Source organism: Panthera tigris, chromosome D3 (assembly GCF_018350195.1).
Source record: "Panthera tigris isolate Pti1 chromosome D3, P.tigris_Pti1_mat1.1, whole genome shotgun sequence".
NCBI classification, from domain to species: Eukaryota; Metazoa; Chordata; class Mammalia; order Carnivora; family Felidae; genus Panthera; species Panthera tigris.
Genome location: NC_056671.1, coordinates 44,128,412 through 44,146,667, shown reverse-complemented (window position 1 = coordinate 44,146,667; position 18,256 = coordinate 44,128,412). Strand labels below are relative to the sequence as shown.

The 18,256-nt window shown below is 37.4% G+C and overlaps 1 protein-coding gene across 7 annotated transcripts in view; it reads right to left on the bottom strand.

The window, feature by feature from the left end:
- GREB1L (GREB1 like retinoic acid receptor coactivator) overlaps nt 1-18,256 on the bottom strand; it is a 175,488-nt gene that overhangs the window by 81,504 nt on the left and 75,728 nt on the right. For all 7 annotated transcript variants that reach the window (XR_006210061.1, XM_042962687.1, XM_042962690.1 and 4 more), the window contains 5 exons: nt 10,048-10,176; nt 6,586-6,702; nt 5,868-5,987; nt 4,700-4,837; nt 2,880-3,065 (listed from right to left, as the gene is read on the bottom strand). Coding sequence is in view for 6 of the 7 variants with exons in the window: in XM_042962687.1 (XP_042818621.1) it covers nt 2,880-3,065; nt 4,700-4,837; nt 5,868-5,987; nt 6,586-6,702; nt 10,048-10,176 (690 nt within the window). In the remaining variant the exon portion in view is untranslated. The remainder of the gene's footprint in view (nt 1-2,879; nt 3,066-4,699; nt 4,838-5,867; nt 5,988-6,585; nt 6,703-10,047; nt 10,177-18,256) is intronic.

The following is an 18,256-nucleotide window of genomic DNA, read 5'->3' as shown; positions in this document are numbered from 1 at the left end:
CTCTGGGAAAGTAAGAAAATGAAGGTTTAGTAATATTTTTAGGATATGGAAAATTAAATCCTCACAGAGTTTTTTTAATGCTGTCCATGGAAAGAGGGCAAGAACACTGCAATGCATACATTATGTTAATGTCTCTTATGCCCTCCCCAGTTGCTTGCTATAGGGAGGTGGATGCCTTCTTATCACCTGGGAACCACCAAAGCCTCTATCTTCATTTTGCTTTATCAAATTAGCATCATGATTAGTGGTCATTAGGTACATAGTAGGTGGTGAGCTCAAAGCGTATAGATTTGTATCAACTATACAAATGCACAGTACAAATGAGATGAAGGGAAGGTGGCTGTCTATTTAAAGCTTTCTTCCATCAGAATAAATGACAGCCCAAAAGCAAGTGGCTCTGTCTGCCATTCCCTACTGCCTCTCACAGACAGACCACCTGAAGTCTCAGAGGCCTGGTTCGTAGGTGTGTCCATAAGATCCACTCCAAACCATGATTGAGTAACATGTTCTATGAAGCAGTATAATTAATTTCAAATATAAAAGCATTCTGGGAAAATAAAATTATCAAACATGTTCATAGCATTCTCTACTGCCTCAAAATTCACTTTTACAGAGTTTCGAAGAAACTACTGTTAGGAATTGAGAAGTGGAGGAAAATGTACCAAAGTTTAAATGAGGTAAAAGAGCAAAATGCCTTGCTTCCAATCACCTCCCATCATTTCCTCATCCTCAGCCTTTATGGCCAAATTGCAGGAGCCTTTTCTCCACTTCCCACAAGCTTGATAATAGTAATTTTTTCCCATCAACTGCTGGTCTCCAGCAACTCAGCCTAAGCATCAGTTCTGATAGTTTTTTTTTTTTTTGATGGCTTTTCAGATAGAGCTACCTTAAGAAAAGACAAGGTTCCAACAGACTCAGAGCCTTCCAATAATCACTGGATTTGCTGATTTCATTATCTACTTCAAAAGGTTTTCAGACTGTGAAGTAACAGATGGATTTTTTTTTGAAGCGACTCTAGTGGAAAGACCTGTTCATTTTGAAGAATCTTGCTTTTCTCTTCTCTGTTACATCCACGTAGCTGAGCCATCAAAGTATTAGACCTGTTCTTCTAAAAGTTTGGATTTAAAAAAAAAAGTTTATCTATAATCCACAGTATATATGAAAATGTTCTTGCTGCCTTCTTCAAAACCTTGAAGGCAAAACAAACAAACAAAAACTCAAGGGAGTTTTTGAGAAGAAGAAGGGAGTTGTTGAGAATAGGTATCCTAACATGCAAAATTTAGATTAAAAAAAAAAAAAAAAGAAATAGCCAGTCATGTTGCACATTGAGAGATATATTAATTGGCTGCCAGTAAAACTCCAGAAAGAACTGATCTTGCAAGGCAGACAAGAGGTCTGATTGAATGGAGATTTTTCTTTTCTTTTTTTTTTTTTTTTTTTAAATAAGGGCTTTTATAGTAATTTGAGGGAAGCCATTTTGTCTTGACCATTTAGTTCATTTAATTAACTTGGACTTTGATATTTTAAATTGTTATTAAGATTGAAAAAAATGCTGTGCTGACTGGCTTGGCCTGCCAATAGAATTACTCTATGCAGGCTTGTTTTACTAATTCTGGATGCATTTGGAGGTCGCTCTTAGATCTTAGAACATAGCTAAAAGTCAGTGTATGTAGCAATTAAAATTATGACATCAAATGAGCTGCAGACAGAGGTGGTTTTTATAATTTTATTACCCACTAATCAACATGATTAGCAAGTCCTATGTTTACCATCAAAGTGATATCTGAAGCCTTCCACGTTTCAAAAGCCCTGTCAAAGCAGGCCTTCACTGTCAGGGTACCAACACTTACAGCCACAGGTGCTAGCTGATGCTCCAAAGACTGAATCCGGTCGGATGAAGCTTTTGTTTTGTTTTTAGCATTGGTTAGCCCAGTATTTTTATTATTTAACACTTATATATTTTCAAACATTAAAATAATTCCTAAGAATGCAGATGGAAAATTTCTTCTATGTAATATTACATCTTGAACATTTTCCTAAGTAAATCAGTGGCTTGAAGTCCTGAGTGTATAATTAGGCTGCATATTAGATGACCTGCTGCAGTTTGCAAAATAAAGGACATTGCAATGTAAATGCTGCTGAGGCAGGACAGTATTGTCAGGACACCTGCACACACCCACTGTGGGCCTCTGGAGGATATACCAAAGAGAGGAAGTGAAGGGTTCATGACCTATGTATCTCCTTTACCCTACAACCTACAGAGCCTTCCAGGGAGGTCCACAGTTACTGCCTCAATGAAGGAAAACACGATGGGACTACATCAAAGGGGTGTAGCTGCAGAAGAAAAAAAAAAAATGGATGTAGGGACAGTGGATAAACAAGATAAAAAGGCTAAGTGGAAAACTGTAAAATAATTGTCTAAGACAATGGCTACATTTTCAGTCCAGATGATAGGTGCATTTTTGGAAAGGTGGCTTGGACAGACTCCCCAAGGGAGGAGGGTAACCATGGCCATAGCCCTTTGAGGTTCTGCCTATATTAACTACTCTGGAGACCTTAGGACCATCATGAGACTGGACACTAGGTGGAGCAATTTATCTCTTCTAGGACACAAGTAAAGCCAGAGGGTTGGGAGGTTAGGCAAGAGAGAAGTGGGGAAAAAAACAGGCAAGTGGCAGAAAGGAGAAGAAAAGAAACGGGAGAAGAAAGGGAACAGTCATAGAGAGTGGGGCTGAAGGAAAAGAATGTTAGAAATGAAAGGGAAAGTAAGAGATGGACAAATAGACGAATATGAGAAAGTGGGGAAAGAAAGGGAAAAAAACCATGTTGCGAAAAGAATAAAAATCGTCACCATCAAATAATTATTAAAAATTGCTTACCCAGTCGCACAAGATACTGTATCGTCAGAAGAATCATGTTTTCCACACTCAGGAGCTGGCTGCCAGTCAACCCTAAATGTTCCAAATCTTTGTTTTCCAACTGTGGAATCTTGTAGCAATTCACCAGCAGAGGACTCACAACAATGTCACCAACATTTCCATAGAAATAGGGTAAAGTGCCATAGCCTGCCCCAATAGAAGCAGGTCAATAAAATTCAACATTTCTTTTTGAGGTCCAACCAGGTATACTTGCTCAACTAGGATTAAAGATGCTTAACAAAGTTTCCTGCCCTCTTAGGTGACTACCAAACAAATCACTCAAATATCCTAGGGAATTCACTCAGATGCTTCTCACTTATATTAAATCAGATGAACAGGAAGCAAAAGACTCAGATTATATTATCTCTGTTTCCCACAGAAAGGACATGTTAATATTATATCTGCCACAGAGAATTGATGAGAATTTGCAAAACATCTCTGTATCCTTTTGTAAAACTGCAATGATAAAATATTTCCCAATAAAATTCTTGATCAAGTTTCTTTCCCCATAAGACGACAGAACACAAACTACAATAACATGTTTCATTTCCTGAGGTTTTCTTAAACATTTTAAAAAGCTAAACTCATTGATCACCAGCAATATTCTTCTAGTCATTGGTACTTGCAGGTTCCTACTCTTTGTGCTATCTTAGTTATTTTTATGTTCCCTTCTTAAATGTCCATAAACAGCCTCAAATTATCTTAGAAGTAGATAGGACAAAAATATGTTGAAATGTACCCTATTTTGGTGGTGTGGTAAAGAGCGTAGTCCCTCTGTGAGACCTTCTAAAAGGCAGACACCAAATGGTCCCATGTTCCAAATATCTTTCCAAGGCTTAGCTGCATTATGCATGCCACTCAGGTGTTCAATAAGAACTTCCTGACCATATGGAATTTAAACAACTGGGGTTCTCCCAGTGCCTATAGGCCCAAGAGCAGTGGATAGGGCAGCCTGATAAAGGACAGGGCTTGAAGCAAAACCATCCATGTCAGTAGGATCCAGTCAACCAAAAGAAGCAGATAACACCTCACATAGACATACCCTAAAGATCCAGTGGAGCTTATACACCCTATCTGTTCAGTTCCAAAGGTAAAGCAGGTAGTCTCCTTCTGATCTAGGATAGCACCCAAATGAGGTGACTCTTGATATGAGTCTGAAAAGCACTAAGTTAGTCCTGGAATCTAGAGACCTCTAAATGTCTGCACCTCTACTTATAGACATCTTGGAAACACTCAGACTCTGTAAACATACTAATTCACAGATGCTTCTCCATGGTTCAGATATGCAACTCTGGGACTTCTTTGTTCTCCTGAGTGGGGCCTGTTAGCTGGTTCAGCTTGTTTTTTCATTTCTCTGTGGTTTGGCTCCCTTTTCCCCACCTTGTCCACTCTTGCCAACCCTTCAGGAACTAACTGAAACATCACCTCTGAGAAGTCTTTTCAGACTCCCTCCATGCAAAGTTAAGCTCTCTCTCCTCTGAGTTCTTGTAGTTCTTGGTTGTGAACCTGTACTAGCTCAAGTATCACAATGTTGTACTTATTTAAATGATAGACTCCCTACTAAACAGTATTCCCTGCAGGCAAATAGACTGCCTTATTTCCAACTTCTAGTCACATGTTTAATATAGCATGAGAGAGCTGGCCAATAAAAGCTGAAAGAATTAATAAATGGATAAATGACTACATGCATGAACAAATATGGATAAATATATGAAGAATCAAATGAAGAAACAGTACTAGATGCCAGCAGACACAGGCAATTTGGAATTCTTTCCCCTTACCTATCAGAATTACTGGTCTAACTCCTGAGTTAGTCAGCAAGTTTTCAGGAACAATTACAGTTTCCCCTGCAGGAATGGGTCGAGGTTGTAAAATTCCAGTTAATGGGGTCTGTGGAACTGGGGCAGATAAAAGGGACTCTGGAAAAAAAGTTGTTTGACAAGAAGGATTAGACATGAAAGCTAAGTGAAATACAACTGAAATCAACAGTCTTAATACTTTTAATATAGAAGTTTTAGAAGTCTAATCGTCCATTGTTCTTTAATTAAAGTAATTCATGGTTTATTATATAAAATTAGAAGTGACAAAAACAAAAGGAAAAAAAATCAACCATAAATCACATCATCTGGAGATAACTACTATTTAGCATTTTCATAGTTTTTCCTAGTTGTTTTTCCACATGCAATCTTTTGGATTCTGTTTCACAGTTAACTCCCCCACCTCCACTCCAATTATCGTGGCTTATCTGTTCATTATAGAGGATTGGAAAATTCCAAAAACAGTGAAGAAGGTCAAACTCATCACTAATCAGTACTATCTAGAGTCAAACACAGTAACATATGGGCATAATTCTTTGTATATATAGAATCTCTTTGTAGTCTTTAAAACTAAACAAATTTTTGAAGAATCCCATCCATCTCTTAGAATTGGCATGTTTACATTTGTCTGTGCTTAATACAGCAAGGTAGACTAGTGTTTGAACATTTAACAGTAGGTACCCAATGGCTATGGCTTGGTTATTATAAAGGAGAACAAGTTGGGTTTTTTTTTTTGGGGGGGGGGGTAGTTTCTAGACCAGAAATAATAGGTGCAGGTCACATAAGGAACCAGAGCTCAGGAGAACATATCTAATAGCACAACCGGCAAAACAAGTCCATTTGTGACCTGTGCTGGTGGGTTACTAGCATCATGCCGCATGTAAAGAATGGCTTATTGATACTGTGGGCCAAAACAAAGCCAGATGCTAACTTAAGATCCATTGTGATGACACATGTACTTTTAGGGAAGACAGATGTGATGGGGACAAAATATCAGCTACTATTAATTTCCTTACATAATACAGGACATAATGATTAAGGAAATTTATCTCCAATGGTTCAGGGAGAGAATAGAAGACACCTCTGCTAATTAAAAAAACAAACAAACAAAAAAACTTAAAACCCATCTTACCACTTCTTGAAAGAGGGCGAACTGTAGGAACAGGTACAACTAAACCAGGTTGGGGGACAGGTGACCCAGGATACCATCCCCGGTGTCGTTTCTTTGGTGGCCCAGAAATAAACATGGTAGCTGAAGGCAAAAAGAAAGATGAGCCTTGTCCTTACTAGTGGAAGAAAAAAGAGAATTCAGAGTAACATGGGGCCTTTAATTTGATTATACTCAGAAAGTCTAAGCCACTCTTCTAGAGGTAAAGATAAAATTAGAAAAAGTCACCCTAACAATACCACCTCACATTTGTATGCTGTTTTACAATTTACAGTTTTACCCAGATTATTTCATTTAATTCTGCCAACAACCCTGTGAAGTTGTAGGATAAGTATATTTTTATACCAATTTTGTAGGTGTTAAAGGAAGGCTCAGATTTGCCCAGAGTCACACTATAGAGAAGAACCTTGAACTCTGTATCTTGGTCACCAAAGCTCACGGTTTTTCAAGACATTTCCTTTCACATCTGTTTCAACACTATTTTCTAGTGAGGCTCATCCTTGTAAATCACCAAGATATTTAATCATCATTGTTCACACCAATCATAAACCTTCAAAACTTTGAACGAGAAGCTAAGGAAAAACTGGGAGTGTACTGTCAGATAATTCATCACTCCAAACTCCATAGCACTTCTTCCATAATTTAGGTACATTCTTTCAAAACTCTAAGATGGGTATTGTACCTTGGTCTCCTGATGCATAGCTAGGTCTTGGTGATAATGAGTAATTTCCTGGGCGGGCTGGAGTAGAGCTGGAGGCACTGCTCTTCCCTCCATGGCTACTGTTTCCATTAGCAGCATCTGTACCACATGAGAGGAAGACTCAGAACAGAGGCTGAGCAGAACACTGCATTCTGTGACACTGAATTTTTCCACATGCAATCTTGATAAACCGCACACTGCAGGATTCAAAGACATCTCACGGACAGGACAGTACAGTTGTGTAAAACTGACTACAACCATAAGACTGGTACCTTCTTCAAAACGAAATGTCACCTAAAAATAATTTTCTGGGATCCTAAGAGATCTTTTACAATCATTTTCAGTGAAGCCTTTGGAGATGGTGGGTGGAAAAAAGAGAAAGTTGTTTGGTTTTGTTTTTATATCTTGGGAATTTTCAAACATATACAAAAGTGGAGAAAATAGTATAACAAATTACATACCTATCACCCAGCTTCAACAGTTATCAACACATAGCCAATCTTGCTTTATCTATACTCCCTCTCCCTTCCCCCTCACCCAACATACACACATACTTGCTCTAGATTATTTTGAAGCAAACTTATTTATATCATTTCATCCATAAATGTTTCTAATGAGTTTCTAAAAGAAAAGAACTCTTAAGAACATAACTGTAATAAGGGCACCTGGGTAGTTCAGTTGGTTAAGCGTCCAACTTGGGCTCAGGTCATAATCTCACAGTTCTCAAGTTCATGCCCCATGTTGGGCTCTGTGCTGACAACTCAGAACCTGGAGCCTACTTCAGATTCTGTGTCTCCCACTCTCTCTGCCTCTCCCCCACTCGTACTCTGTCTCTCCCTCTCTCACAAATAAATAAACATTAAAAAAATTTAAGAACATAACTGTAATGTCATTATTATACTTAAAATTATCCATGATTAATAATTTCTTAATATCAAATATCCCATTAATATTCAAATTTCCCCCCAGTTATCTCAGAAATAGGTTTTTTTTTTTTACAGTGGACTTCCTCAAAAAGGAAGGTTCAAAAAGGATCTACACATTGTTTAGTTTTTATGTCCCTTAAACCTCTATTTTTAAGTTCACAATTATTTATTCATATAATAAAAATACAGTGTTCACATTTCATGGATTGTCTCACAAATTTTAAGAATAATTTGAAAAAAAAAAGAATAATTTGTTTGAATCAGGGTAAGGTCATACACTGCAAGTAGACTTAAGATTATGTAATTTTTGCTGAGTTTCCCAGACTCTTTAGGGTGTCAGTTATATCCTTCCCCCTCCACCTCTCCTTAAACCTCCTTTAATCTATAGGATTCCCCTTCTTCTTTTTCTTTCTTCCAGTTAATTTGCTGAAAATCTGGCAGAATTTCTCATTTTCTGAATTTTGCTGATTGACTATCTATGGCATCATTTAATGTCCCCTCTTTCCTATACACTAATTGTTAGATACAGAGGTTGGCTCAGATTCAGGATTGAATTTTGGGGCAAGCATATCTCATAAATAGTGTCATATTCTTCCATCAGCAGGCACATAATAACTGGCTTTCTCTCTTCTTGTCATGTTAAGAAAGAGCAGGGGGTTCAAGAGCTGTTATCTTAATCCTCAAATTATAAAGCTGTCCATCAAGGGGTGCCTGGGTGGCTCAGTTGGTTAAACATCTGACTTTGGCTTAGCTCACAGCTCGTGGGTTCAAGTACCGCATCAGGCTCTGTGCTGACAGCTCAGAGCCTGGAGCCTGCTTCAGGTCCTGAGTCTCCTTCTCTCTCTGCCCCTCCCCTGCCCGTGCTCTGTCTCTCAAAAATGAATAAATATTAAAAAAATTTTTTTAAGTTGTCCATCAGTCCATCTGATGGTTTTAGCAACTATGCTGGTTACTGCCAAGATCTATAATTTCACTAATTTTTAAAATATTGTAACAACTTGGATTCAGTTTGTTCAAGTCTATAATCTAACCAGAAGGTAGATTCTACAAGAACTGTTGGAACAGAATAAGAAACTTGTAAAGTTTCCAAGAATGATAAGCTCTCTTCTCATTCTTCCTCTGCCTCTCTGACCATTTATTTTCCTTAAACACTGGAATTTTCGAAAATATTATCCTTGTTAACAGCTTGCCTTCTCCTACCTTTCCCCTTAGCAGATACTATTTACCCTGGTGATTTGTTTTTAGGTAGGCTCCAATATGGGGCTTGAACTCAGAACCTTGAGATCAAGACCCGAGTTGAGAACAAGAGTCAGATGCTTAACTGAATGAGCCACACAGGCAACCCCCCACTGGTGATTTTAACCTCATGTACAATAAATTAGATGACTGTTGAGCAGCTCCACTTGGATTATTCCACTTGGGTATTTCAAACTTAACATGTCCGAAGTTGAACTCACAATCTCCTCCTGGAGAACCTGCTCCTTCTTCTGTATCTTCTGTCTTAAGTAATTGCATCACCATTAGCAGAAAGATGGATGCAGACCCGAGACCGCTTCTTACACTTCATGCTTACATTAATCAGACAAATTCTGCTGATTTTACTTCCTGAGTAGTTCTTCAATATGTCTCTTCCTCTACAACCTATTATTATCCAGGTCAAGGACCTCATTCACCTAGACTACTGAAATGACCTCCAACTAGTTTTCCTATCTTTTTTTTTTTTTTTTCTGCCCAAGTGATCTAACTCAAGTTCAAATCAGACCAGATCAACTCCTGTGTTCCATAAGTTATAGAGTAAAATCCATTCTTCTTAGCTTGGCCTCTTGTGACCCTTTCCTTGCCCACTACTTGCTCCCCTCCTGCCACTCCCTGAGTTTTACGTTTTATGGTTCTAACAAGTCCAAACCAGTGGAAGTTCCTGCACACATCATGTTGCTTCTTTTCTTTCCTTTTCCTTTCAAGCTTTGATCTTGGATTTTCCCTGAATTTGAAGTATCTTTCCCCTACTCCTTTGTGCAGTGAATATCTCCTCATAGTTCAAGACCAAGCTCCTCCAAGAACTCATTCTTCATTACTCCCTAAAATGTTGGGCTAAAACTCTCCCTCCTTTGTGCTCCCCCAGCATATTGCCGTATTTACTGTAGTACACTGAAAATAACTTCCTATAGGTCTATCCCCCCAACTAGGTTATTAGTTCATTAGAGGTCAGGGATTGAGCATTATTTATATTTGTATCCTCAGTTCCTCAAAATAGCAGGTACCCAAGAAATGTTTGCTGAACAAAACCAACCTGCTCTGTCTTCCCATGTGCCAAATGTCATTCCTTGACTCTTCTGGTTGGAGCACAGAGAACACAAAGCTTTGTATAATAATACAATATTAGAGACAGCCCCACTTCTGTCTTCAGCTGGAAGGAAAAGAGCTTCTGTTTTCTTGTAGCAAACTGTCAACTGGATTTCACGTAAGTCTTTTATAGACTATGTATTTACCAAAGAAATATAAATGAGGAAAACATCACCTGCAGCAAAAGTCTTCCCTACAACCTGCAAAGATAAAGCCAGTGGCTTCACAACATTCTTATTCCGGGTCAGGTCCTGAGCTCCACTTAAATTGATTGCAGAATTAGCTGGACTGAGAATCGGTGAATCTTGAAAATGAAACAGGTTGTTCAAATTAGAAACTATTTTACATGCAGGAAGAAAGTTAATTCATCAAGAAACAAATGAGAGAAAGCAGATTGTAAAATACCAGTTTTATCCTTGACCTATTTTAAGAAAGTCATTTTCTCTGTATTCAGGTTTCACTTTCTTTGTATGTATTTAACAAACACTATAAGTTACTATGTGCTGGGTACTAGTATATGTACTTTAAATATATCAATTCACTGAATTCCTATAAAAACTCAATGAGATAGGTAGTATTACTTTAAGGAGTAGTAGTCATTTAACTTGGTCAAAGTCATATGACGTGGCATCAAGGATATTATTATGTGCCATATTAAAACTATCTCAGGGGTGCCTGGGTGGCTCAGTCGGCTTATGTCTGACTCTTGACTTCAGTTCAGGTCATGATCTCACAGTTCGTGAGAAGGAGCCCCGAGGCAGGCTCAGTGCTGATAGTGTAGAACCTGGTTGGGATTCTCTCTCTCTCTCTCTCTCTCTCTCTTTCTCTCTCCTTCTCTCTCTCTCCCTCAATAAATAAATAAATAAATAAACATTAAAAAAAATCTTCACAGTTCCCCTTAAAGTTGTATTTTAATTAAATATATTTAATTCTATTCAGATGAGTTTGTTATTTAAAAAAGTTGTTCTGCAAACTAAGTCATTGCAACGTAGGAAGAAGTACTTGCACTGAAGGAGTTTGCTTTAACTTTTGGAATAAACTTGAATTAATTTACCTATATAATGCTAGGTACATCCAAAAGGTGGTTCCCATTTGGATTCAGAAAATAATGCAGCTCAGAAAAAACACATGCCATTTCAGAAACAGGCCATGGGGGATATAAAGACTAAAGCCAAATAGAGTTTTCCAAAATAAGTATAGACCCCCAATCAGTGACTCTACTCTACCAGAAAGCTTAATCAATTAGTACCAGCAAGGGTCAAAGGGATTGTGAAAATTTGAAAAGAAAAAAATGTTCTAAAGAACAGGATATTGATGGTACTACATTAGGAATTATCTAAAAGATAGTATTTGTATACAATGTGATTACTGATACATCAGTGTTCCTCATAAGAACTCAAAAAATTGAGTTTTGAATGGCTCAAAAAACTCAAAAACTAAAAAAAGTAAAAAAAAATTGAGTTTTCTACTGGCTTAACAGAGTTAATGTGCCTCTCTGGGGGCCAGACTTACCACCCAGGAGCAATTTTAAGGTCTATAGGAAGAGGCCAGCAACTGCATATACATTACAACACTGCAGAAAACTGAAGACAGTTTTTTATGTCTTATAGGATAGGAATCCTAGGGGAGTTTGATGTGCTATTATATAGGTTAGTCATTATGTTTTGGGCCACAATTGTATTGTTTGGAACAAGGCTAGTAACTTACTATAGTGGTTTATACCTATAATGTTAGCATATTTCTAATAGTCCAGGTAAACATATAGGTGAAAAGTAGTTGATCAATTATGAAGGGTTGTGATTTATCTTATTTTTTCAATTCACTGAATGCAAATTAGCACAGACCAATATTTTTAAAATAATGAAAAGGAAAAAAATTAATGTACAAAAATAAGTCTTCATATATATAAACAACAATAAATAGATAAATGCCTAGGAATAAGCTTAATAAGAAATGTACAAAACTATATGGAGAAAACTTTACGAAACTTCTTAATATAATGTCCGGGATTTGTTTCATCTATTTACTTATTTATTTATTTATTATCAAACCTGCTTTATTGCATGTTTTAGCACAATTGTTCCAAGCAAAAACCATCGTTTTATGTTAACCATATTGCATTCATTTGCACACCTAAAGTGTCATTTCTCCAGTTATTTTACCAGAGCCACATTTACAATTATCTGTAAGGTCAAATCTATTTTTGTAATACATTTTTATTTCTTATTATAGATATAGATATAGATATAGATATAGATATAGATATAGATATAGATATAGACATAGATATAGATATATATAGATATATATAATTTATTGTCAAATTGGTTTCCATACAACACCCAGTGCTCATCCCAACAGGTGCCCTCCTCAATGCCCATCACCCACTTTCCTCTCTCCCCCACCCCTCATCAACCCTCAGTTTGTTTTCAGTATTCAAGAGTCTCTTATAGTTTGCCTCCTTCCCTCTCTGTAACTTTTTTTTCCCCCTTCCCCTCCCCACTGGTCCTCTATTAATTTTCTCAGGATCCACATAAGAGTGAAAACATATGGTATCTGTCCTTTTCCACCTGATTTATTTCACTTAGCATAATACTCTCCAGTTCCATTCACATTGCTACAAATGGCCAGATTTCATTCTTTTTCATCGCCAAGTAGTATTCCATTGTATATATAAACCATATCTTTTTTATCTGTTAGTCAGTTTATGGACATTTAGTCTCTTTCCATAATTTGGCTATTGTTGAAAGTGTTGCTATAAACATGGGGGTATAAGTGTCCTTATGCATCAGCACTCCTGTATCCCTTGGGTAAATTCCTAGCAGTGCTATTGCTAGGTCATAGGGTAGGTCTATTTTTAATTTTTTGAGGAACCTCCACACTGTTTTCCAGAGCGGCTACACCACTTTGCATTCCCACCAACAGTGCAACAAGGTTCCCGTTTCTCCACATCCTTGCCAGCATCTATAGTCTCCTGATTTGTTCATTTTAGCCACTCTGACCAGTGTGAGGTGGTATCTCGGTGTGGTTTTGATTTGTATTTCCATGATAAGGAGTGACATTGAGTATCTTTTCATGTGCCTGTTGGCCATCTGGATGTCTTCTTTAGAGAAGCGTCTATTCATGTCTTCTGCCCATTTCTTCATGGGATTATTTGTTTCTCGGGTGTGGAGTTTGGTGAGTTCTTTGTAGATTTTGGATACTAGCCCTTTATCCAATATGTCATTTGCAAATATCTCTTCCCATTCCGTCGGTTGCCTTTTAGTTTTGTTGATTGTTTCCTTTGCAGTGCAGAAGCTTTTTATCTTGATGAGGTCCCAGTAGTTCATTTTTGCTTTTAATTCCCTTGCCTTTGGAGATGTGTCAAGTAAGAAATTGCTGCTGCTGAGGTCAGAGAGGTTTTTCCTGCTTCTCCTCTAGGGTTTTGATGGTTTCTTGTCTTACATCCAGGTCCTTCATCCATTTTGAGTTTATTTTTGTGAATGGTGTAAGAAAGTGGTCTAGTTTCATTCTTCTGCATGTTGCTGTCAAGTTCTCCCAGCACCATTTGTTAAAGAGACTGTCTTTTTTCCATTGGATATTCTTTCCTGCTTTATCAAAGATTAGTTGGCCCTACATTTGTGGGTCTAATTCTGGAGTCTCTATTCTATTCCATTGGTCTATGTGTCTGTTTTTGTGCCAATACCATACTGTCTTGATGATTACAACTTTGTAGTAGAGGCTAAAGTCTGGGATTGTGATGCCTCCCGCTTTGGTTTTCTTCTTCAATATTACTTTGACTATTCGGGGTCTTTTGTGGTTCCATACAAATTTTAGGATTGCTTGTTCTAGCTTCAAGAAGAATGCTGGTGCAATTTTGACTGGGATTGCATTAAATGTGTAGATTACTTTGGGTAGTATTGACATTTTAACAATATTTATTTTTCCAATCCATGAGCACGGAATGTTTTTCCATTTCTTTGTATCTTCTTCAATTTCCTTCATAAGCTTTCTATAGTCAGGATTTGTTTTAAAATACTGATGGAAGAGGGGCACCTGGGTGGTTCAGTCAGGTAAGCGTCCAACTTCAGCTCAGGTCATGATCTCATGGTTCATGGGTTTAAGCCTCACATCAGGCTCTGTGCTGACAGCTTGGAGCCTGGATCTTGCTTCAGATTCTGTCTGCCTTCAGATTCTGCCTCTCTCTCTGCCCTTCCCCCACTTGCCCTCTGTCTCTCTCTCTCAAAAATAAATAAACATTAAAAAAAATTTTAAAGTAAAATATTGAAGGAAGGAAGGGGAAAGGAAATAAGACTAAATAATATTGGCCATGTGCTCATAATTTTGCAGTCAAATGCTCTGCCACTCATGTGCTCATAACTTTAAAGCTTGGTCTATGGTTTTGGTTCACAATATTAGTCTATTTTTTTTTAAGTTTTTATTTAAATTCCAGTTACAGACAGTGTAATATTAGTTTCAGGTGTACAATATAGTGATTCAACACTTCCATACAACCCCCAGTACTCATCAAAACATATGCACTCATTAATTCCCATCACCTATTTAACCCATTCCCCCACCCACCCACTTCTGGCAACCATTAGTTTGTTCTCTAGAGTTTAGAGTCTGTTTCTTGGTTTGCCTCTCTCTCTCTCTTTTTTTTTCCCTTTACTTGTTTGCTTTGTTTCTTAAATTCCACATGAGTGAAATCATATGGTATTTGTCTTTCTCTGACTTACTTCATTAGGCATAATACTGGCCAGCTCCATCAATGGTATTGCAAATGGCAAAATTTCATTTTTTTAATCACTGAGTAATATTCTATGATATATATATATATCACATCATATCTTTTTTATTCATTCATCAGTTGATGGACACTTGGGCTGTTTCCATAATTTGGCTTTGGAGATGATACTGCTGTAAACACTGGGGTGTATGTATCTCTTTGTATTAGTATTTTTGTATTCTTTGGGTAAATACCTAGTAGCGTAATTACTGGATTTTAGGGTTGTTCAATTTCTAACTTTTTGAGGAACCTCCATACTGTTTTCCACAGTGGCTGCACCAGTTTGCATTCCCACCAACAGTGTGTGTGGGGTTCCCCTTTTTCACATCCTCACCAACACCTGTTGTTTCTTGTGTTGTTGATTTTACCCATTCTGACAGGTGTGAGGTGATATCTCATTGTAGTTTTGATTTGCATTTCCCTCATAATACGTGATGATGAGCATCTTTTCATGTGTCTGTTGGCCACCTGTATATCTTCTTTGGAAAAATGTCTATTCATGTCTTCTGCCCATTTTTCAACTGGATTATTCATTTTTTAGATGTTTAATTTTATAAATTCTTTATATATTTTGGATACTGACCCTTTATCAGATATGTCCTTTGCAAATATCTTCTCCTAGTCCACAGGCTGCCTTTTAGTTTTGTTGATTGCTAGTCTATTTTTATATGTATTTTAACTTTTCATATTAAAGATTTCTAAAAATTAAAAAATATTTACTTCTGAATATCATGAAAATAGACTTGAACAAATGTCAAGATATACCAAGTTTCTGAGCAGGAACATTCAATGTCAAAAAGATTAAGTCATGGGGCAGCTGGGTGGCTCGGTTGGTTAAGCATCTGACTCCTGATTTTGGCTCAGGTCATGCTCTCGTGGTCTATGAGATCAAGCCTTGCATTGGGCCCAGTGCTGACAGCATGGAGCTGCTTGGGATTCTCTCTCTCCCTCTCTCTCTGCCCCCCTCCCACTCATGCATGCTCTCTCTTTCTCTTTCAAAATAAATAAACTTTAAAAAAGATGAAATCAAGCTAGGTTAATTTATGAATTTAATGTGATCCTAGAAAAATACCAACGGGTTTAGATATTATTAGAATAACTACTAGAATTCTTAGAATGTTTATAAAGTAGGTAAATTGATGTAATGTTGATAAGGAAAAAAAAGAAACATACAAGGATAGCTGGAAACATTCTGAAAAATAAGAGAAATGAGGGGAGCCTAATATGATGACATAATAAGGCTTATAAAACCTCAGTCAATAAATACTGTAGTCTTGGTGCATTAGTAGACAAATAGAATAATATAACAAAAAAGGCAGTAAGAAATAGATGCAAATACACAAGAGAATTTATATAAAAGTAGCTCAAAGCCACAATGAAGATGAACCCATTCAATAAACTGTATTGAGGCCATTGGATATACAAGAAAAAAGTTAAGACGGACCCACATCTTAAGACTAAGCACCAAACAAAGTCAAATGGACAATAGATATAAATTCAAAAACTGAAGATATAGAAATAATAAGACACAACGTGGAAGAGTTATCACCTTAAAATGGAAAAGGGCAAACTATTGTTCAAAACACAGAACCCATTAGAAGAAGGTTTATATAGGGGCGCCTGGGTGGCTCAGTCGGTTAAGGAGCCGACTTCAGCTCAGGTCACGATCTCGCGGTCTGTGAGTTCGAGCCCCGCGTCCGGCTCTGTGCTGACCGCTCAGAGCCTGGAGCCTGTTTCAGATTCTGTGTTTCCCTCTCTCTCTGACCCTCCCCCGTTCATGCTCTGTCTCTCTCTGTCTCAAAAATAAATAAACGTTAAAAAAAATTTTTTTAAATAAAAAAAATAAAAAAAAGAAAAAGGTATGGGGCGCCTGGGTGGCTCAGTCGGTTGAGCGTCCGACTTCAGCTCAGGTCACGATCTCACGGACCGTGAGTTCGAGCCCCGCGTCGGGCTATGGGCTGATGGCTCAGAGCCTGGAGCCTGCTTCCCGTTCTGTGTCTCCCTCTCTCTCTGCCCCTACCCTGTTCATGCTCTGTCTCTCTCTGTCTCAAAAATAAATAAACGTTAAAAAAAAAATTAAAAAAAAAAAAAAAAAAAAAAGAAAAAGGTATATATATATAATTCAGCTACAAAAAATTAAAAAAAATATGTATGACAAACATACTATATCCATGCAAACAATAGCTAGAGAGGACTGGAGTAGCCATACTAGTATCAGAAAAAAATAGACTTTAAGACAAGAATTGTTATTAGAGAAAAAGAAGGATATTTTATATTGATAAAAGGATTAATTAACTAGGAAGACATAAAAATTAAAAACATACATGCACCTAAAAAGAGCCCCAAATTCGTGAAGCAAAGACTGACAGAATTGAAGGGAGAAATAAGCAATTCAATAGTAATCGATTGAGACTATAATATGCCACTTTCAATAATGAATAGAAAAAGTAGGGAGGTGATCAACAAGGAAACAGAATACTTGAACAACACTATAAATCAACTAGACCTAACTGAAAGCAATAAACATTCTCCCACCAAAAGCAGAATACATATTCTTCTCAAGTGTACAGGGAAAATTCTCGAGTATAGACAATATGTTAGATGATAAAATAAGCCTCAATAAATTTAAAGGAAATTACATCCTACAAACTACATTCTTTTTTTTTTTTTTTATTATTTTTTATTTTTTTATTTTTTAATATATGAAATTTACTGTCAAATTGGTTTCCATAGAACACCCAGTGCTCATCCCAAAAGGTGCCCTCCTCAATACCCATCACCCACCCTGCCCTCCCTCCCACCCCCCCTCAACCCTCAGTTTGTTCTCAGTTTTTAACAGTCTCTTATGCTTTGGCTCTCTCCCACTCTAACCTCTTTTTTTTTTTTTTTTTTTTTCTTTCCTTCCCCTCCCCCATGGCAAACTACATTCTTTGACCTCAATGGCCTCAAATGAGCAATCGATTACAGAAGGAAATTTGAAAATTCACAAATATGTGGCAATTAAACAAGGCACTCCTAAATAACCAATGAGTCAAAGAAGAAATCACAAGGGAAACTAGATATCACTTTAAGATAAATTAAAATGAGAGGTGCCTGGGTGGCTCAGTTGGTTAAGTGTCCGACTTCAGCTCAGATTATGATCACACGGTTCATGAGTTTGAGCCCCGCATGAGGCTCTGAACTGACAGCATGGAGCCTGCTTGGAATTCTCTCTCTCTTCTTCTCTCTCTACCCCTCGCCAACTCTCTCTCTCTCTCTCAAGATAAATAAATGAACTTAAAAAAATAAAAAAGATTGGCATGCTGGTGTGGTTCAGTCAGTTAAGCGTCTGACTTTGGCTCAGGTCATGATCTCGTGGTTCATGAGATGGAGCCCAGCATCAGGCTCTACACTGGCAGAGCAGAGCCTGCTTGGGATTCTCTCTCTGCCCTCCCCCACTTGTGTGCGTTCTCTCTCTCTCTCAAAATAAATAAATAAAAATTTTTTAAAAAGATAAATGAAAATGAAAAACAACATATGGAAACTTATGAGATGCCATTAAAGAAGTGCTCACAGGGAAATTTATCGCTGTGAGTGCCTATATCAAAACAGAAGAAAGCTCTCAAATAACTAACCT